Below are 22,574 nucleotides of genomic sequence, written 5' to 3'. Positions count from 1 at the left end.
GTAGTACTTGCACTGCTTTACAGAGAATTGATTTAACACTCCAGATTCTAGAAGTCTGTGGGGAATATAACAAGGCTAAGCGCGTGTACTGTGTACGAACTTATCGTTTTGCCAAACAATATCTATTAAAAAACAACAAGAAGATTTAGGGGGTACATAAGTCAATTATTTGATTCCATAAATCATGCACTTCAGGGTACTATGTAACCTGCATTGTTGGAAATTTTAAGTTTCAAGAGAGAGCAAAAGAAATGGAGTACTTGAATCTTCTTCTGTTAATTCTACTTCCTTTAATACTTCTCAAAATATTTTCATGGGTTACGAAATTTTCACCACAGATCTCCCACCTGGTCCAATTCCATTGCCCATCTTTGGAAATCTTTTTAAACTCGGCAAGAAACCTCACCAGTCACTAAGTCAATTTGCTGGAGTTTACGGTCCATTAATGTCACTAAAACTCGGTTCCTTAACAACAATAGTCATTCCTTCTTCAGCAATAGCCAAAGAAATCCTACAAAACCATGATCAATCGTTTTCTAGCAGGACAGTCATAGACGCTGTTACCGTATCCAATTACCATAAATTTTCAATGGCATGGTTACCTCCTACTGCTCAGTGGAGAACACTTAGAAAGTTGACAAATTCACATATTTTCACTACTCAAAAACTTGATTCAAACCAAAGCCAAAGGCAACAAAAGTTAGAGGAACTTGTTTCTTACATACGGCGAAGCGCCAACACTGGTTCTGCGGTTGATGTTGGTCAAGTTGCTTTTACTACTGTTCTTAATTTGATATCGAATATTTTCTTTTCAATCGATTTAGCTAATGATTTTGGTTCAGCATCTGTTTGTGCTTTTAAAGATGCTGTTAGAGGAGTAATGGTGGAAGCAGGAAGACCAAATTTGTCTGATTATTTTCCGATGATTAGATTCATGGATCTGCAAGGTGTGAGACGTGGTATGAGTAAGCATTTTGGAGTATTGGATGAGATATTTGAGAAGATTATAGAGCAGAAACTGTTATCGTTGCCTTCTAGAGAGGGGAAAGGTGACTTGCTAGATATGTGTAGGATCAGAATTTCGCAATGACAATGTTTGAGCGAAGTTATCAATGACGCAGCATAACAGCGTCGCAGAACAGTTTCAAAAATGATAGAATAAATGACGTCATCTAAGGTCACGAGAAAGATGTAATAGTCTTGCGAAGATTAAAGAGTTTGCGAAATTAACATATGTAAGATTGCGAGAATGTCGCAAACCATATCCGAAAATAAAGGACAGATTAGCTGTCATCCACTATGTATTTCCTTATAAATAGTCATTCGAGTTGTAAAGAAGAGAGAGATCTTTTTTGAGTAGGAAACAAGTAAATAGGAGAGAGAAAGTTCAGAGCAGAGATCATTCTTGACTTCTTTATCTTTCTTGTAAGAACATTCAAAAATTAATCAATAAACTTAAGAGTAAAAAACCTAAAAATGAGTTGATCAACAATGAAATCATATGAGGGGTGTAGTGTAGGATTTCCTGCAACTACATAATGGCGCTAGAAACAGGGAGGAGTTGAAGATTATTTTAGAAAAAGCTAAAAATTGATATTGAGATTTGTGAAAATTTAAAGTGGTTGATCGAGAATTTTTCATAATTTCTTGCAATACTGTTAGCATTGAAGAAATGGCTAGAAGAAGAAATACATCCGAACAACCGACTACTATAAGAAGAAGCAAAAGAATTGCCGGAAGAGAAAGAAGTGAAATGGGAGAATCTACTAGAATGAGAAATAATAGAAAAAATCAAATTCAACCGCCAATTCAACAAACACTAGTTCAAGAGAGGAATACAGATTATGACAGGGTGAGCATACACACTTGGCGATCAAATTCAGCAGAAGAAATAGAAGAAGAGCAACAAAACAGAAATTATAGACAGGAAGAGAGAAATCAAGAAGCAGATGAAGGAATACTTCATGGAGGTGAGGAAATTGGAGCGTTAGAAACATTGAGACGAAGAATACATGAAGAAAGAAGAGCTGAAGCAGAAGAGCGTGCAAATTTAACAAGGAAAAATCACGAATTAAAGATGGAGAATATAAGACTACAGAATAGAAGATCGAGAAGTATTACAAAATCATATTCAAGATCGACTAGAAGAGAAATGAGGCGAAATTCACCCACAATCAATGCTGGAAATAGTATTCAAGAAGAAATATCAAATCCTAATGAAGAATATTATGAAAATAGAGAAAGAATTGATGATCGTTACGTTCCAAAAAATGAAACTTTTGATAATGGGCAAATTGGAGGAAATCAAGAGAACGGGCAAAATCAGAGACAAAATAACCAAGATGGCGAAGGAAATCAAGAGGAAGGAAGAAGAATTTTACATGTGAGAGAAACTCAAAGAAATCAACAGACAATTGAAGAAGAAATTGAAAGACATAATGCTGAACAAGCACGTTTAATTTGTGAACGTTAAAGATTGAGAGCGGAAATGGAAGAACAAGAGCTTCAGGAGACAATTCGCCAGAACAATCATGACAATCGAGAAAGAAGGCGTATACAAAACCGGAATAACGATAATCTCAATGAGGAGTATGATAGAGTAAAGAGAATGGCTGAAAGACAGCGAATTGAACTGATAAGAAATGAACAAAATTACGGAGGGGAAAATGAACGACATCATCATTTGCGAATTCAAGATAGGGATGAGGAAGAGAATCGCAGAAGAAGACGAGATGAGGATAATGAAGAAGAGATACAAAATTTCGCAAGAGAAGATAGACATGAACGCAGAAGAAGAGAAGCAAAATTAAAGAGACCAATGGGTCAAGATTCAGGTGTAAATAAACAAATCTTGAAAGAATTAGAAGAAATGAGAGGAATGATGTGATTTTAATTGTTGTAGAAAAAGTGGTAATAAGATTCGTTCAACTCGGACTTGATAAGATTGGGTTCTAAACTTAAAATAAAAATAGAAAATATATATACAAAAGGTTTGTCACAATGTCGAGAGATACTGAGACTCAGGATTCCACCAAATTCCATTCATGCGACTTCCAATCAATTATAGTTCAAATAATAAAAACATGGACTCTTGTTCTTTGCCAAAAATAGATTTTTGAAAAGCAATGACTGTAAATCAAAAGCATGATGTATCAAAAATACATAGACCAAGCATACACCATCATACGAAATCACACCCATTCAATAAAAATCATAAGTCAATTAAAAATCAATGCAAATAGTCATAAAAGAATTATTAGAATTACCACATGTGTGAAATAGGGCTTCATCCGTCATCCCAGTGTTAGGGTTTAGCTCCTCATATTAATCACTTGCTCAAAATACATGTTTATAGCCCAAAAGTTGATTAAAAGAGTGAAAAGAATAAAATCAGTGAATCTGCGACCCACAGAAGGCGTCCAGAAAAGAACGATAAAACTAAAGTCTTCTGTTGCTGTTGTTTTAAGACTGTGTAGCGTCTGTCCTTGTCACAGTTGAAGAACGATTGTCTGTGGAAGTCTGTTCTTCGTGTTCTTCAAGATCTTCGTGTAGCAGCAGCAGCAGCAGAGACGGGCCTCCTGTAATCTCTGATTCTCGCCTCCTGCGCTCTCCTCTCGACCCCAAGCTCTCCGTTATTTCTTCTAGGGGTACCTAAGCATCCTATTTATACACAAAAGGGTCATTGAATCTTTCCCAAATCGCATCAAAATTCTTCTTTCCTTCCTTGGCAGTCACGACAATAATTCCTTCCATAAATTGTTTCACGCGTTTCTGACCCTTCCCACTTATCTCAAACTCTTCCTTAGATATAATATGTATCTTTGGAAAGAGTTTCTTGCATTTAATCTCTCTGAATGTTCAAAAACAAACTCAACAGGGACCGTGTTTCCTTTTTTACTATGTTTCCTTTTTCCGGCAATTCCAGCCCAAATTGATCGGTCCAATTGCTTCTAATGAACTTGTTAAGTCATATCAAGTCCAGCCCAATCAATTTCCGGTGTTGAATCTCTTTAAAACTGCCCAAAGCTTCACGTCCAAAATCTGCAGACGTGAGGTATCTTTTACCGCCAATTCTTTTTGATTCAAATCGTGAAGAAGGTGGGTGTCCTCCTATCCTGTGTTGTTCTCCCTTTAGCAGCTGCCTGGAAATAGGTTACCCCTTATCCAAAATCGAGGGTCCGTATAGTAATTTTCTCCCATGAGCGCAAAAACCACTTTTTTAGCCAATTTCGCCGCAAAAGCTTATTTCTCCAAAAATACCTACAGGGACATAAAAAGCCATAATAAATATAAAATCGAGCACTAATAATATATACAATTGAGATTATATAAGACACAAAAATGTGCCTATCAAATACCCCCAAACTTATTATTTGCTAGTCCTCGAGCAAATCAAATAGAAAATAAAATCCTAACTCACTGTCGCAGGCATCGTCGATTGCATTTAGCGTATGCAATAAGCCTTTAAACCCCTAGGTGTCCCTAGTGGCGGAGTGTTGTCTCCGGAGGGCTTACAAGAGATATACCCACAAAACCTTTACTCGAGACCTTATCTATCTACGCAGAACCTTGGAAGGCACTAAAGAATCTCCTTGGTTGGCATACTTATTGAATACAGGAAGAAGTACCGTGATGCGAAATTCCAATTGCTGTACACGAGTTTGCACTCAAGCATACTAAAATTCATATATAAGTAACAGAGCTCTACTCAGATAGTCGCACTATGGACATCAATATCCGGAGTCAAAACTAATCACATGGATAGATCAAGAAGATGGATATAAAAAAACATAGATGGTTTTGATGTTTACTAAGTGAACGACGTTTCCCATATCTGTCTGAAGGCCTCCGCCAAAATGAACCTATCCTAATGGATTGAGATATTAGTCTGACTAATATCAACACACTGGCATATACAAGGGAACCAGTGGTCGATAACCTAACTCTAGGTCAACACAACTGGCATATACAAGGGTACCAGTGGTCGACTTTATTGAATTTATTCCTTTTGGTCAAATGGTCTGGTCTCAATTCAATTTTTTTTTTCATAATAATTTTTTTTTTCAACTTTTTGGTAACTACCATTTTTTTTTCAACTTTTTGGTAACTACCATTTTTTTTCATGGTATCTCAATCACTCTAATTCACCCTAACATTGGTAACAACTTGAATCGTGAGCCCCACCTAATCACTTAGAGAAACATAGTTTAAAAACAAAATAAAATAAAAATTGAAGTGAAAAGGACTCAACGAGATATGGTGAAACTATAATGTTATTTCTAACACCTGAGCTCTGTGCTTTTATGAATAGACTCTTCTAGATGTTTCCATCTATTCAGATTGGTTCCTCAACTCCTACAACCAAAATGCTTCCATCCACTTAGATTGGTTAGTGCCATCCTAAATACGCATAAATTTCTAGGCTCTGGAGTTTATTAATGCAACTAAAAAGTTTCTCCCCTACCCCCAAACTTAAATCTAACATTGTCCTCAATGTTCTAAAGATGAATTAAAAGCACGAACAAGGAGAAACTGTTATCATTTGAAGCAAAAGAGATAAGGAAAGATATTACCGTGTCGCATGAATGTTGGGTTACCTCCCAAGAAGTGCTAAGTTTAAAGTCTTCAGCCAGACTAAGAAAGGATTAGTCACCTCATAGAATCAAAAAGTAGTAGCCGAAATTTCTGTGGGTCATCAAAACCAAATAGAGCTATCACAAATAAAAGGAATCTGCAACCTGTCAAGAAAATAAGCAAATAAAGCACACCCTTGTATAGTTTCATGTTTAAGACAACTACATCGAGCTGTGGTTCAGGTTCAGGCTCTATGAAAGGGTCTAGATAAAATATTTTCATGGGTTGGAATTCCTCAAAGCTAAGATCCGGTTCAGGTATTAGAGTCTGAAGAAACTCAAGTAAAAATTTAAAAGCACATAATAATAATCTGAATAATTGAGGATCCTTAAAGTCAATCAGTTTTGACTCACACAATCAACCACGATGAAACTGGTGGTCTTCCTTAAACAAATGTGTCGACCCTAATCTCCTAAAGTAATTAGGTTTAGTCTCAAAACTTAATAATTGACACATCTGAAATTTATACGTTCCCATAATTGGTTCAAAAATATTTGGTGGGAAAACAAAGTCGATCTTGGTATCATAGCCTGGTCTAACCTCATCAACCAGAGGATGGGTTTCTAACAATTGAACTTCCTTATGGACATCACTAGGTTTAGGAAAACGTGTGTGAAGATAATCTTGTAAAATGGTTGAGGCACATATGTCAAGTCCCAAGTGAGGGACCTTTCTAATAGTTAAAGCACATGGAGAATGATAATCACCCCCAAACTTAGAGTTTTCTGTGTCTCTAGAAAGACTAATCACAACTTCCCTAATTTCTAGGTCATCATATTCCTGGAAATGGTCAATTGATTCTTCTAAGTCAGGTTCATCCTCACTCATCTCTACGAGTTCATCTTCTTCGTCTAAGACTATTGTTTCTAAATCGCTAGACTCTAAAACATTATTCTCAGAATAAACTCGTTCCTCTAAATCATTATCGGCTTTGTAAACAGGAAATACTACATCGTCTAAAACGAGGGTATCTCTAGTCAAATCCTCGTCCTTTTGAATAGGTGAATAATTATTCAAATTATCGGGATCTGAACCAGAAATAACACTATCATCATAAAGTTCATTTGGAGTAACAAATTCCTGATCACTATGCATACATATTTCAAATTCTTCATCAACACTATCCTCGTCATAATCATCATAATATCATGAAAATGGTTGAACCTCATATAAACAAGTAGTGTTACCAATTTTATCCTCGTCATCTTGATTATGCAAATAACTATCCTCATTTTCAAGGGTACTATTGGAATCACTGTATTTGAAAGTAAGATTATTTCGAGCAAGTCTTTCGTTCGTCTCAGCCATCAGCTTGAGGGATTCCTCTATAGAAAGTTCACTCATTATTGTAGTTCTTTCGTCTATAATTACACTATTCATCTCAGCTAACTTACGCGTCGACTCAGCTAACTCCCTGAGGGACTCTTCTAAAGGAGGAATAGGAACAGAGGGATCATAAAAAGGACTACTTTTCAATAGTTTGATTGTATCCTCTAGAGACGAAGAACTAGTACTATAATCTTCTTGCTCGTAAGACTGATGTATGTGTGGATAGTAATTGGGCTCACCAGGGTATGACCCATATCCTTCCAAAGGATGGCGTTCCCAACCACTATTCCCAACATGGTCATAAAAAGGATGATGTCCATATTCAAATTCAGGTCGATAATCATTGTATTTGCTTCTATTATACCAGTTCGACATTCTTAATTGCAAGGGAATTCTACACAATCACAAACAAGGCTGACTCGACCAAAACAAACCTAAATTTCTAGCAAATAAAAAGCATGATGGCTCCACTTAGATTGTCACTAGACCAGCTTCTATTCTTTCGAAAAGGAACTCGTTACAATATGAGAAAACCCCTCTGGAATCAATCCGAGTCAAAGTAAATTGAATCAAGGCGAGGGAATCTCAGTGGAGCTTTGATACCCAAGGCCTCACCGGTTACAAGGCGGCGCAGTCACGCATTCAACTCACAGAAACCATCAAGAACTTCGAAGTATGCTCAAAAGAGTAACCAATATTCTTCAAACTACTTTCCTATTAAGCTCGTTACCCTATAGGTCTAGTTCTAGTCAAAATTTTAGGCTTAGGTTCGCGTTTGGTTTCGTATTCCTAAGGCGGGCAAGAAGAGAACGGTGATGAAATCCGAACCCTTATCTTGTATGGACAGTCCTTGCCCTTTACTAGGAATTAAAAGCAACCGTATTCAAGTCCTCAGCATATATTCACCTTAAGGAATACAGTAAACCCGCTGACAGGGGATTCGCGGGTGTTTCGAAAACTTACCTCCCGTACCAGACGGGCGAAGAACCGCTGAAGTCGACTCGGGCCACAATTCCTATGTTATGTACGAACCCGAGGGGCCGAGGTGATATCGTAATCACCGTCCTTCCCTGCACACAGTTTGTATTTAAACCAACCCTTCCTTAGGGTTTAAAAATAATAATGTCCAAAGTCCAATGTCCAAGTGTCCAAAAAGAAAAGAAAAAATTACAAAAATAGCAAACCCTAATACAGTTCTCTCTCTCTCTCTCTCTCTCTCTCTCTCTCTTTTTTTTTAATAAAAATAAATAAACAAACCCTAAAAAAAATATCTAAAATGAAATTGTCTTCTTTTCCGTTCTTTTCGCTTTAATCTTTTGCTTCAAGTCTTTATGCTTTAAGTTCCAGTCTTTACGAAATCACCAAACTCCTTGGCTCAATTCGCTTTATGATCCAAAACCTGTAGACAAAAGACAAATGCCCAAAAACGTAAAAAAGAACAAAAATAATAAAAACCTAAAAAAAAAAAAAAAAACTAAGTCTAAAAACCCTAAAAGCAAATCCGCGTCGGCGGCACCAAAAATTGATGTGATTTTAATTGTTGTAGAAAAAGTGGTAATAAGATTCGTTTAACTCGGACTTGATAAGATTGGGTTCTAAACTTAAAATAAAAATATAAAATATATATACAAAAGGTTTGTCACAATTTCGAGAGATACTGAGACTCAGGATTCCACCAAATTCCATTCATGCGACTCAAATAATAATTCCAATCAATTATAGTTCAAATAATAAAAACATGGACTCTTGTTCTTTGCCAAAAATAGATTTTTGAAAAGAAATGACTGTAAATCAAAAGCATGATGTATCAAAAATACATAGACCAAGCATACACCATCAAACGAAATCACACCCATTCAATAAAAATCATAAGTCAATTAAAAATCAATGCAAATAGTCATAAAAGAATTATTAGAATTTTCACATGCGTGAAATAGGGCTTCCTCCGTCATCCCAGTGTTAGGGTTTATCTCCTCATATTAATCATTTGCTCAAAATACATGTTTATAGCCCAAAAGTTGATTAAAAGAGTGAAAAGAATAAAATCAGTAAATCTGCGACCCACAGAAGGCGTCCAGAAAAGAACGATAAAACTGAAGTGCTTCTGTTGCTGTTGTTTTAAGACTGTTTAGCGTCTTTCCTTGTCACAGTTGAAGAACGACTGTCTGTGGAAGTCTGTTCTTCGTGTTCTTCAGGATCTTCGTGTAGCAGTAGCAGCAGCAGAGACGGGCCTCCTGTAATCTCTGATTCTCGCCTCCTGAGCTCTCCTCTCGACCCCAAACTCTCCGTTATTTCTTCTAGGGTACCTAAGCATCCTATTTATACACAAAAGGGTCATTGAATCTTTCCCAAATCGCATCAAAATTCTTCTTTCCTTCCTTGGCAGTCACGACAATAATTCCTTCCATAAATTGTTTCACGCGTTTCTGAGCCTTCCCACTTATCTCAAACTCTTCCTTAGATATAATATGTATCTTTGGAAAGAGTTTCTTGCATTTAATCTCTCTGAATGTCCAAAAACAAACTCGACAGGGACCGTGTTTCCTTTTTTACTCTGTTTCCTTTTTCCGGCAATTCCAGCCCAAGTTGATCGGTCCAATTGCTTCTAATGAACTTGTTAAGTCATATCAAGTCCATCCCAATCAATTTCCGGTGTTGAATCTCTTTAAAACTGCCCAAAGCTTCACGTCCAAAATCTACAGACGTGAGGTATCTTTTCCCGCCAATTCTTTTTGATTCAAATCGTGAAGAAGGTGGGTGTCCCCCTATCCTGTGTTGTTCTCCCTTTAGCAGCTGCCTGGAAATAGGTTACCCCTTATACAAAATCGAGGGTCCGTATAGTAATTTTCTCCCATGAGCGCAAAAACCACTTTTTTAGCCAATTTCGCCGCAAAAGCTTATTTCTCCAAAAATACCTACAGGGACATAAAAAGCCATAATAAATATAAAATCAAGCACTAATAATATATACAATTGAGATTATATAAGACACAAAAATGTGTCTATCAAGGAATTCTGAATAACAGAGGAGAAGTAGGTAAAAGACAATTGGATGAAGCAATAGAAGAAGCTGCGAAAACTCCATTTACAAGGGAAGTACAATTAGGAGGAATACCACTGAAATGCAATTTTCAACCAGCATTTTTGATGGAACAACTTGTGCAATTCAGCACATTAAAGCTTATGTGAGGTGCATGTTACAATGGGAAAATAATGATGCGGTATTGTGCAAATATTTCGCATCCAGCTTAACAGGAGAAGCGTTAAAATGGTTTGAAGGTTTACCAAAGAATACAATAACCTTTTTCAATCATCTGCAGACCACATTCTTGGGAGCATATATAAGTAATAATTCCTCACGACCTGGTATAGAAGATGTGTTTGGATTAAAACAAAGGATTGGCGAAAGTTTGAAACACTTGACTAAAAGATGGAGAACTATGTGTAGCGAAATGGCTGGCCGTGTAGATGAGAGATATCTCATATTATCATTTATCAATGCTATGTTTGCAACAAACCTGTTGTATGTCCAGATTTTCACAGTCAAGAATACGATTACAATGACTGAATTGCGAGAACTTCAAGAAGAATACATTGCTCTAGAGGAAAGACAAAATGAAATGGAATCATATCCAGTTGCGAACACCAGTTCACAAACAGCGAATGCAAGCTTGTTACCCAAGCTAATAAACATAGTGGCGAATACTTCGCAAGTACAACAAGAAAAGATGACAAGTAACAATCAGCAGAAATTGGTAGCTATGGGGAGCCGAGATCAAGAAGAGTATGAAAGAGAAAGAAATTTCTACAATCGTGGAGGAAATAACAAGAATCAAATACTCGATCAACCGCAAGAAACTTATGGAGGTAAAAGACCAAACTTTAATAGAGGACAAGGAGGTCACAAATTAATATGGGAAGAAATCAAGATGCCACCTCTAAATGCAAGTGTGGAGAAGATATGGGAAGCTATAATTTTGATGGAGAATATACCAACACCATGGAACATGGAAACGGAACCACCTCCAAACCACAGAAGTCATGAATTTTGTTTTTATCATCATTTTCATGGACATACCACAAACGATTGCAGAAATGTAAAGATAATTATTTTGAGAATGATAGATCAAGGAAAACTAAATGACTTTCTGGTAGGGCATCCGCAATCTCAACCATTACCACCACTGCCAGAACATCACAAAGTGAATACGATGAAAAAGAAAGAAACATTCTTCATAGAAGTTGGTGCAAAAGCAAAAAATCTATTCTGTCACTCTATCGTACATTCATATAAGACAATTGAAGATTTTCATGATAATGTTTTGAGTAGAGTGTTCGCAAGAGATAATAATGGACGAGAAATTGTGAATATTGCGAAAATCTCGCCACTAGAGGAATGGCAGAAACAGATCATTTATTTTATTGTAGAAGAAATTCCCGAAGGAGAAGAGGTGCATGACAATCCATTGGTAATAAAATTAGAAATTAATCCAAAACCAAAAGAAGATGAGGATGATGAAGCTGAAGATTCATGGGCAATCAATAGAATTCTAGTCGATAATGGAAGCTCTGTGAACATCTTATTTTATCATACTTATAAAACCATGGGTGGAAGAGATGATGATCTTATACCATCAACGTATAAGATATATGGTTTTAATGGTACTGCTAACAAGCCTAAACGGGAGGTTACTACGCGAATTCCATTGAAGGGAATATCTTCTGAAATCTCATTATATGTCGTTGATGTAGAATCACCTTACAATGCGTTAATTGGTCGACCTTGGCTACCTGGGATTCTAGGTGTAGCTTCAACTTTCCACCAGTGCATCAAATTCCCTCACTCCAATGGTGTAGGAATCATAAAGGGAGATTGGGTCGAAGGAAAGAGATGAAACTGAGATAGAAACTTGCGAAGGAAGAGCAAACAAGAAGGAAAACTGGCGACACAAAATCAAAGATGTACAAAGAAGTGAGAGGTTGATGGTGGATACAATCGAAAGGAAAGAAGAAGAGGTGTTGCGAAATTAATGCTAGCTCCGAATAAAAATGATGAACATACCACTGCCAAAGAAGCAGTAGCAGAAAATAATAAAGAAGCAGAGGATGGCAAAGGTAATAAAAACAAGAAATGTATGACTGATTAAGTTGTTGCGATATTCTCGCAATAAGTAAAATTCTCAAAAATACATTTGATTGAACACCAAAATTGAGATTGTGAAATTCAGATATAATATAATGATTTGCGAGACTCTCGCAGAGATAATGAATTTTACAGAAAATAATCAGAGAAGAATGACAAAAGAGAAAGAGGCGAACCTTTATGGCGTACACCCTAGTTCGCGAATACAATTTCGTAAGAGGCAAATGTAAGACCTAAAGTACGTCATATAAGGGGGTACCTGTAGCATGGCTCAGGGAAAGGCTACACCACCCCCGGAACCTGAGTCATGGATATTTGGGGTCAATAAAGCCCATCCGGGAGAGGCACCTTGGATTCTCAGCTTAAGCATATGATTTAGGTTGGGCGACTAAGGTAATAAGGACTCTCCCAAGGAGTGCAGAATCTGATCAAGGCGCCGAGGTACACGGTTGAGTCAAGAGTGCCGGGGGCGTTTGAAGCGTCCTTGCCATTCTTGACAAGTCCTAGCTTATACTCACTCGGCCTGAAGAAAACCCCACTTAGGGTGCAGTCTCGTAACCATAAGCCCTATAGGTAAAAGGGATAAGAAGATGCGAAAACAACTGGTTGTTGTTAAGACTGGATGGGAGAAGCTAACCTTGTATGGTAGAAGTACGCCTCCTTGAAGGGGCAACCAGGGGGAAGATAAGGGCGGCACCTTCCATTAGGGAGCTGATAAGTGTCTTAAGACGTAAATGTCATGAGGATTTTTATGCGCAAGGATATTAAGGCTTGTCATATTTGTGCAACAATCCTGAAGAGGCAATAATACAAAAGAAAAGGATAAGACGAGATCAATGGGTTTTCGCATGAAAGTGCGAAGACATCCTGCGATTTCGTCGCAAGACGACAATGTCATAGGGATTTATTTTCGCAAGAATATTTAGGCCTGTCATATTGTCGCAACATTCCTGAAGAGGCCATAATACAAAAGAAAAAGTTAAGTCAAGATCAATCGGTTTTTGCATGAAAGTGCAAGGACGTCCTGCGATTTTGTCGCAATGACAAGAGGTGGCATAATAAGACCTTTAATTAGGAAGGCAAAATAAGACCACACAGGAATGAGATTTTGAAAAGAAACAAAATTCACTTCGCAAAAGGTTGCGAAATTATACAAAAAGAATTTTTTTATGAAATCTCTCATTTGGATTCAAATAACAGAGGCAAGTATGGGAATGTATGAAATTAGAAAATGTTATTTGTCTCCATATGAGAGATTTACTCAAAAATTCAAGACTTAATGATTATATTGATTAACTGTATTGCAAAGAAGAATTTTTTTAATTTATGCAGGTCAAAATGAAAGAAACACAAATATACAGAAAGAAGAAATAAATGTACAAGTATTACAAAGAATCAAAGAAAGAAGTAAAGACTATTTCTTGGTTAATCCTTCATTATCTTCATCAGACTTGTTTCCTTCTTCATCTGCGTCAGAATCTTCATCACCATCAGAACTTCCATCACTATCAGATTCTTCATCGTCAGCTTCGCTATCAGAGATAATCAAACTGGGAGTATTCTGTGGGATTTCTTCTAAAAGACAAGGATAATCAGAATGTGGGATATTATGATCATCACAAACCATTTGGATGGTTTGATTGCGAAAATGCATAGCGTCATTCTTAAAATTCGCAAGTGATTGATTTGATTCTTAATCTAGAATACTTGTCGTTGCGAGAAGAAAGATTCTTTGCGAGTTCCTCCTTTTCAGCTTCAAGTTCTTCAATCTTTTCACGATATTTATTTTCAGAATCTGCGAAAAAGACAATCAATTATTAACTTGATGAAAATTCATAAGAAGCAAAAGATTAGTAAAGAAGAGCAATTAGCAACCTTCTCTGTCAGAAATCATCTCTAATCAAGGCTGTATGTTCAACTTGGAGACTAACATTTACGCCTAAATCTTTTCTAGCATCATCTAAAATTTTCGCAGCCCAGAAAATTCATCCTCACTACTTATGAGAAGACGAGAACGAATTTGATTTTCCCTTTCGCAGAGTTCAATATTCTTGCGGTTAGCTTCATCTCGCTCAAGTTGAACTTCAAGGAGAGCCTCTTGGAATTTCGCCAAAGCCTTGGCACCTTGATCAGAGATACGATCCTTATCATCTATGAGACCGCTAATTTTGGTTCTTAACTCATTGGTTTTCTCTTTGGAATCAATAAGGAGACGCTTAAATCTGTTGGCTAAGCCTAAACTGGATCTATGATCAATTTCTAAGAGGCGAAATTTCGATCTAAGTTCATTTAGAGAAAGAGATGAAATTCTATCATTTGAGAAGCTATTTAAGGAATTGTTAAGACGTTCAAGAAGGGTATCATTATCCAAGGAATTAGGAAATGAGTGAAGAAGGTTAGCTTCATCAGAAAGACCATAAATGTCTGCAAAAAGGATCATTTAAATAAGATAAAACAACAGGATGAATGAATAAAGAGAAAAGAGAAAAGTAACATACCGTAAAGCTGATTATTAGCTTGTTGAAGACTAGAAATTTTGTTCTTATACGAGGAAGAATCAATTTCCAATTGTCTATTTTTCTCGTGAAGACCTTTAACTTCAACTTCTAATTCTTCATTCTTTTTGCGAAATTGAAGATTATTCTTTTCAAGATTTTCGCGTCTTCTCTCTAGATCTGAGGCAACAGCAAAAGAAGCTTTTCTAGCCTGCGAAAAGATATAAAAAATATTAATATAAAAAGAGATTTTGAGTTATAACAATGAAGAAGTAAAAGGATAAAAGTATACTAGACTATTGAGAGAATGCAAGAAGTCGGGAGTCACTGATCTAGAAACTCCACGAAGAGAGCTATCACCATATAGTAAAGGGACATCACAAAGGGTAGCGAGAGCTTTGCAGGTATTTGCGAATTGGCTATCTCCCATTCCTTGTAGAGAATCAGAAAAGAGGCCAGTAAGCTTAGCCATAGAAGATTCGGGTGGAGAATCTTCAGTTGCAGCAAGATCATCGTTATCCTCATCACCCTTATCACTTTCGGAATTTTCGTTAGGAGGAACATTTGAAGGAGAAGAAGAACAAACTTTTCTTTTCTTTGGAGGAGGACCAGTTGATTTTTCCCTGCGAAGAGCACCTTTACCTTTATCACCAATCTTCGCAGCATCAACAGATTCGTCTACTTCAGCAACAATCTTCACAAACAAATAGAAATAAGAAATGGAAGCATGGAAGTAACATTACTATTTAAATTCATAAGAGAAAATTTCTTACCTCATCTGTGTATGAGCGAAGAGCTAACATAGTACTAGATTTCCCAGTCCTGTTATAACTATCCTTCAGTTTTTGGATCTGCGGAATGTCGCAAGAGTTAGCAAACAGAATAGTAAAAATCAATAAAGAAATATAAAATGAGTTAAAGGGGAGAAACATACCTCTTTCTCCTTCTTGGGCCAAGAGAAAACCCAAGGTTGATATGCAGCGAGATTCGCAGGAAGAACGTTTGATCCAGCAATGTAGGGTCCCTTTAGCATTAAAGGAAAAACACATCATTTATCATCTTTGGATTGGCGAGGGGTTGTGTTTTTACCAGAATGCCAGTCAATATCTTGCATAAGAATTTTGGCTTCATCAATGTTATCTTTCTTTTTTAATCGAATACCCCAGCGAGTATTCTCTTTCTTCATGGAGATAAGTTCGTAGTTCTCAAAGAAATTCACCACTGTATACTTCTCAGCAACTATCTCTAGGTTTGCAAATTTTGGATCCCTAAGTTATTTGGAGTAAAGAGATCCTCTACCAGCACCACGATTAGTGAATTCCAGCATCAGACGGATGCAATCCCCACTTAGTTGAAAGATAGCTCGCGAGAAGTTTGGATGAGCGAGAATCTCATAAAATAAAGGAATGTCAGGGTCATAAAGAGGAATGGGGAGACCTGCGAGAATTTGACCTAGAGAAATTATGATTGATTGATCATCACAATATTGATTAGAGAAAAGCTTGACAGAAAGAATTGATTTGGCATTCTCACCAGGAATGGTGGAGAGTGTGAAACCTTTATCAGCAAGATATTTTTGGACATCTTGTAAATTCTTCTCATATCTATGACCACTTGGAGCCATGTTTGAATATAGAGTATGGGAATGTATAGAAAGTAAAAGGATTGAAGGAAGAAAAAATTACAGCAGCAGAATTTGCAGAAGAATAACAGAGTTGCAGAGATGAGAGAATAAAAATAGAAGAGAAAGTAAAAAGAAAAGTGGAAAAAGGGGGTAAGAAGAGTATATAAAGAAGATTTTTTACTCGAAGAAATAAACACCATTAAGACGAAGAGACGTGAGCGGTTGAAAAGTAGCGGTTACATAAGATGTGTCAAGAAATAAATGGAAGAGAGAGTACGTGTGATAAATGTGGAATATGAAAAGATAAGCAGCTGCGGCATTTCTCACATCATTCTCTACTTTGCAGAGAAGATATGAGAAGAGGCAAGATGTAGGATCAGAATTTCGCAATGACAATGTTTCAGCGAAGTTATCAATGACGCAGCATAACAACGTCGCAGAACAGTTTCAGAAATGATAGAATAAATGACGTCATCTAAGGTCACGAGAAAGATGTAATAGTCTTGCGAAGATTAGAGAGTTTGCGAAATTAACATCTGTAAGGTTGCGAGAATGTCGCAAACCATATCCAAAAATAAAGGACAAATTAGCTGTCATCCACTATGTATTTCCTTATAAATAGTCATTCGAGTTGTAAAGAAGAGAGAGATCTTTTTTGAGTAAGAAACAAGTAAATAGGAGAGAGAAAGTTCAGAGCAGAGATCATTCTTGACTTCTTTATCTTTCTTGTAAGAACATTCAAAAATTAATCAATAAAATTAAGAGTAAAAAACCTAAAAATGAGTTGATCAACAATGAAATCATATGAAGGGTGTAGTGTAGGATTTCCTGCAACTACAATATGATTCTTGATCCATCCCATGAAAATGGAAATTCAGCTTCAACGTCATGAAATCAAAGATTTACTTAAGGTTAGTACTATAATACTCCCTACGTTTTAAAAAAATAGGTGATTTTGCACAAAACATAAGAAAACAATCATTTAAGCCATTTTTTTTATTTTTTCCCAAAGTTGTTCTAGAAGAAAAAGTTAAAGAGAAAAACAGGAGATAGAAATGGTCCACAAATTTGTTAACAGATAGAGATGTGGTCCATAATATGGACTTTCCATAGTTTGTAAAGTCACAATATTTGACTTTCCATTAAAGGGGATCAGCCTATCCTTTTGACAAATTGACATACCCAAAAAAGAAAACCAAGCCTATATTTTTGAAACGAATGGATTATATATTCTTTGTGTGTTATGTTATAACGTGTATACATTTCTTTGACCCTTTTTGACTGAAGCAGTAGTGTTTAGTGTTTGGAATGTATTCAATTAAAAATATGGTTCATGTGAATTAAACAGGATTTTTTTGCTGCTGGTATGGATACTACCTCGTCCACGGTAGAATGGGTAGTGGCGGAATTACTTCATAACCCGACTAAGATGAAAAAAGCTCAGCAAGAGATTTCAGACATTTTAGGGAAAGGACGAACAATTGAGGAATCAGATATTGTTCGACTACCTTATTTGCAAGCAATTGTGAAAGAAACATTACGACTTCACCCACCAGTTCCGTTTTTAGTTCCTCATAAAGCAGAGATCGATGTTAAAATTAATGATTTTGTTGTCCCCAAAGGTGCTCAGGTACTAGTCAATGTATGGGCTATCGGACGAGATCCTACCATGTGGAAGGACCCAACAGATTTTTGCCCCGAAATATTTTTAGACTCAAACACTGATTATAAAAGCCAAGATTTTGAGTTGATTCCATTTGGGTCTGGTCGACGAATTTGTCCTGGTTTACCGTTAGCGCATAGAATAATACATTTAATGGTGTGTTTTCTTCTACAATCATTTGACTGGAAAATGGAAAATGGGTTGAAACCAGAGGATTTGGATATGGAAGAAGAATTTGGATTTACATTAGCAAAGGCTACTCGTCTTCGAGCTATTCCAACTATTAGGTTATAAATGATGAAAGGTACTAGATGATTATAGTTTGTTATCTTGTATTTGTATTATAATTTGTACCAGGTCTTTATGCTCGTGCTAGTCTCATTAAATTGCTTCGCGTTATGTATCATATATAAGAAGGAGATTCAATTTCTATGATATACCATCGACTCATATAATGTGAGTTGTTAATAACATGTTTTGTATCATATAGAATGTCAATTCAAATTATACATAAATAATATATCATATAATTGTAGATGACAAAATATAACATCTATCAAAATACTGACAACTGAAGAATTCTATAGCTGAGAGCTGAGACTGGATTGAAGGTCATATGTCAAAGATTCATTCACACGTAGCCAACTGGAGAAGAAACACGAAAGTAAACATGGAAGAACTGAGCTCAACCTCAAAAGCTGAGAAGAAACTTGAAGTTGTCTGCTGAGTTAAGACCTGGAATCCCACATGGTTAAAAAGGAAAGTTGTCTCGGGTCCAAATACGCACAAGTCAGAAAAACTAATTGAATCCCCGACGTCACATGCTCGCGAGCGAACACTTGAGATAAAAGTTATTCACATGTAAATATTTGTATTAGATATATATAGCCAGAAAGGCTCATAATGTAAACAAGATTGTTCATTAATAGAAATTTTATTTTGAATATTATTTCTCTCTCTTCTGATTCTCTCAAAGTTATTGTTCATCAACCGACTTGGAAGATAATCGGGAAACTCTAACTTTACAAGACAGATTACTGATTCAAAATCAGAACTAGAGTAGTCAAATTAAGATTGTGATTCCGATTAGAGAACTACTATATAATCAGAAAATTGTGAAGATACGCTTCTGAATGAGACAATTTCATCTCCAATACTCCTATATTATAGGTTGCTAATAATCAGTTCCAATTTTATCTTATCAAAAGAATAAGTTTTATGGTAGAAGATCTCCAATAGGGATGTCAATAACCATCCGAGATTCGTTTCTGAAAATTCAACATCCTATAGGATTTAATCTGATATGTGATTTGGGATTTCGGAACCAAAATCGTTATCGGACTTTACCTCCTTATCATAATGAAATCGGATTAGGTAATATCCGGTTTCTTAAGTTCCGACATCCGATAAGCCTAGGGCTGTACTAGTAATTTCCAACCCTTTGTATTATCAGATGTCGAGAAAGAAGAGTTTCTTCAGTTCTTCCACATTTTTTCTCTTCTCATATCCTCTGCACTTCTACTTCTCCTCTGAACTTCGACAGAATCAGTGAAACAACGCAAAATTTCTCTTCTTTTATGCTTCATCTCCTAAGACATCAACACAATTACACAAATCAATGACATGTATGAATCAAATTCAATCACTCAGATGCAAAATTAGGGGAAAAATTTGGGTTTAGTTTTGAGTTCTTAAGATTGGATATGTCATACGTGTTGTGATTAGAAATTTGAGGTTATGATTGAAGTCTCTGATTGTTCGATTTTGATTAATGCAAAATCAATTGGGGTTAGTTAGTTTCTTCTTCTTTGATTTTGAGTTTTTATTTCTCTGAAATTGGTTTACTAGTGTGCTGAAATATGATGAATTTGGTAGTTTTATGATGTGGTTTTGATTGAGTTTAGTGTTTTGTTATGATAAATATCATCTCAGAGAAAACCCTAACTTCAAGGTACATGTAATCATTGTAACTATGAATAGTATTGAGGAAGGATTAATATACTGAACACTAACTTGTTGTAATTCGTATTGAGATTTTTTTGGGATCATTTAGATGGTTTAATATAAAATTGATGCTTGAAAGTACATGTAACCAATAACTACTAATGCTTCTGTCAAATATTAATATGAAATTAAATCAACTGATGTTATAATGGGTAGATGTAAATCGAATTTAGAGGTTCGAGTGTTTGAAATTTTGAATGTTGTTTTCAAGATTATAATATATGATTCAAGTACATAACTATTATTTATCGATGTTTTGCTCTTTGAGTTACAGCTGGAAAGATGTTTTGACTAGACTGTTATGTGTATTAGAATGAATGTAATTTGGTTATGAGCATTAGAGTGGCTTTAGATCTAAAACCAACACCTTGTTCGTTCAGGAGCAGCCTGCCTTTGACATTGTATTTCTTTTCCTGTTTTACATTTGTTTGTGGGTTGTGTCTTCATACTTTCTTTTCATGTTTGAGACTGAGAGTAAAACAGTATTTTAGAACTTGTTTGAATGTGTTTGAAGAAATTTTGGAACCAAATAAAACATTTTCTTTCTTCAGTTTTTTCATATTATTTAGAGGTATGGAATTTATTGGATTTCCATTATCTTAACATACCGGATTCAGATTAGATTTTTCAATTTACGTCGGATGTAATCAGAATTTGGAAATCCGACCAGTTAGCCTATCGGAATCGTCCGTTGACAGCCCTAATCTCCAAGTTCTGGGTCTAATGCCATCTATTTACATTTGAAATAGAAGATTGACGCTTGACCAGTCTATGCGCAGAAGGTCTGAAATGGCAAGGACACCAAATACACCACAATCGTTTTATATCAACCTACTAGAGATACACCTTGTGTAATTTTACAGAAACAATAAGTGCCAAAAGATTACTTCGACAAGATGTTAGCTCGGTATATAGTTATATGTTCAGAAGAGAACTAACTATGTTGATCGTATACCAAGTGGATTGACATACAAGTGTCTTTACTTTAATTATAACTATAACTATTTTAATGTGGAAGTACGTAAATAACACAACATACAAGATTTTGTTAACGAGCAAAACTGCAAGCCATAAAAACCCTAGGATTGTCCAGTTTTAGATACTCTCAAATTAAGCGGATATCAAATTGACTACCACAACTTCGTACAGTTGAGACCAAGTAAACTAATCCTAGTTAGTCAGTTCCATCAGTATCCTTGTGCCCACAACCCTTCTGGTATACGCACATATATCCCAATATAGAGTCGGTTAGAGCACTGCTCGGTCGAACTCGCAAGCGTTGATATCTCAAGCTTGTTTGTCAAGTTTAGTGATCAAAATTATAAGTCTTGATTTCTAGTCTACTTATAACGATGTCGGACTAGGATAGATTGCGTAGTTGAGCTTTAGACTTCACGGCGTTCATCAATTGAAGACGAAGAACTACTAAGCAGAGCTTGTGGAACTTCATCAACAAAAGGTATGTGGAAACTGAAACTCATCTACCGCTCGGAAAGTCTATTTCTACTCTATCTCCTACTTGAGATAAAAGTCGTATAACTATATAGTTTTCGATTTATACACATTTGATATTTCGAGCTAAGTTTAACTCACTTACATATTTCTCGAAATATGTTTTGGTAAGCTTTCGCTTTAACCAAGTTCATCTTATATTCTTGACGAAAGTCAAAAGATGATCATGTGAAAATCGCCTGGTAACATCTTACATGATTTGGGTGAGACAGTCATTTGATGTAGACTCGGAATGTTTCGTATTGATCATTCGATCACTTGAAAATTGCTTTGAAGCTAATAGTTTGTGTGAGACAGCTATTGTCGTCTTCTAAGAATGTTTCAAAGATTGAAATGGAGTTTAGAACACTTAACCTTAATTGGATTATAGACATAGTATGCGTACTTGCATATATGTTGATCCAAGACCGGTATAATATGCATACCCGTATACATACTGGCGAACTCAGTTGAAGTCCGGGAACTTTGGTATACGTACCCGTACGCGTACTGATTTCGACTGATGTTTGGATGTGTGACAGTATGCGTACCCGTTTGCATACTATCGAACACAATCTAAGTCCGGCTACTTAAGTATCCGTACCCATTTGCATACTTGAGTGAGTTATGTTCTAAAATCGGTTATGTCATGAACCAATACATTAATGAAATAAGGAATGCACTCTTTTGCAAACCGTGGCTATAATGTTCATGAACAGATTCGAGTGAATCAAACCGACTTTGTTTCAATTGTGTCTTGTATACTTCTATGGGAATATAAACAATTGAACAACTTTAGAACTAGTTTCATTTGAGTCATTTGAACTAGTTGTGGTTAAGATGAATACGGTTGATATCAAAGTGTTCATATGGCTAACTTCGGTTAACTATTGTTGAGCCAACAAGGTGTACACGTTTAGGTACGGTTACTCATATCTAAATGAAGGTACATTTCATTTGTGTGTAACAAGCTAAGTTCGATCTAATGGTTGGAAAATATTAGCTTGAGTCTAATCAGGTTTTCATCTAACGGTGAATATTGAATGCTTTGTTACCAAGGTAAGATTGATTGCAAACCCTGATTTGAAAACTATATAAGGGAGAACTCTAGTAATTGGGAAACCTAATCCCCACACCATCTGTTTGATACTAGTTGCGACTAGAGTCGATTCTCCTTTAACCTTAGGTTTT

The 22,574-nt window shown here is 36.1% G+C and overlaps 1 protein-coding gene across 1 annotated transcript; it reads left to right on the top strand.

Moving 5' to 3' along the window:
- Positions 1-313: 313 nt before the first annotated feature.
- Positions 314-18,182, top strand: LOC113272233 (geraniol 8-hydroxylase-like). Its single transcript, XM_026522105.1, has 3 exons — positions 314-1,049; positions 17,126-17,136; positions 17,574-18,182. The coding sequence occupies exons 1-3, from the start codon at positions 314-316 to the stop codon at positions 18,180-18,182; spliced, it is 1,356 nt and encodes a 451-aa protein (XP_026377890.1).
- Positions 18,183-22,574: the final 4,392 nt, after the last annotated feature.

The sequence above is a fragment of the Papaver somniferum genome, chromosome 4 (genome assembly GCF_003573695.1).
Source record: "Papaver somniferum cultivar HN1 chromosome 4, ASM357369v1, whole genome shotgun sequence".
NCBI lineage: Eukaryota > Viridiplantae > Streptophyta > Magnoliopsida > Ranunculales > Papaveraceae > Papaver > Papaver somniferum.
This window is presented reverse-complemented; position numbering and strand designations above follow the sequence as displayed.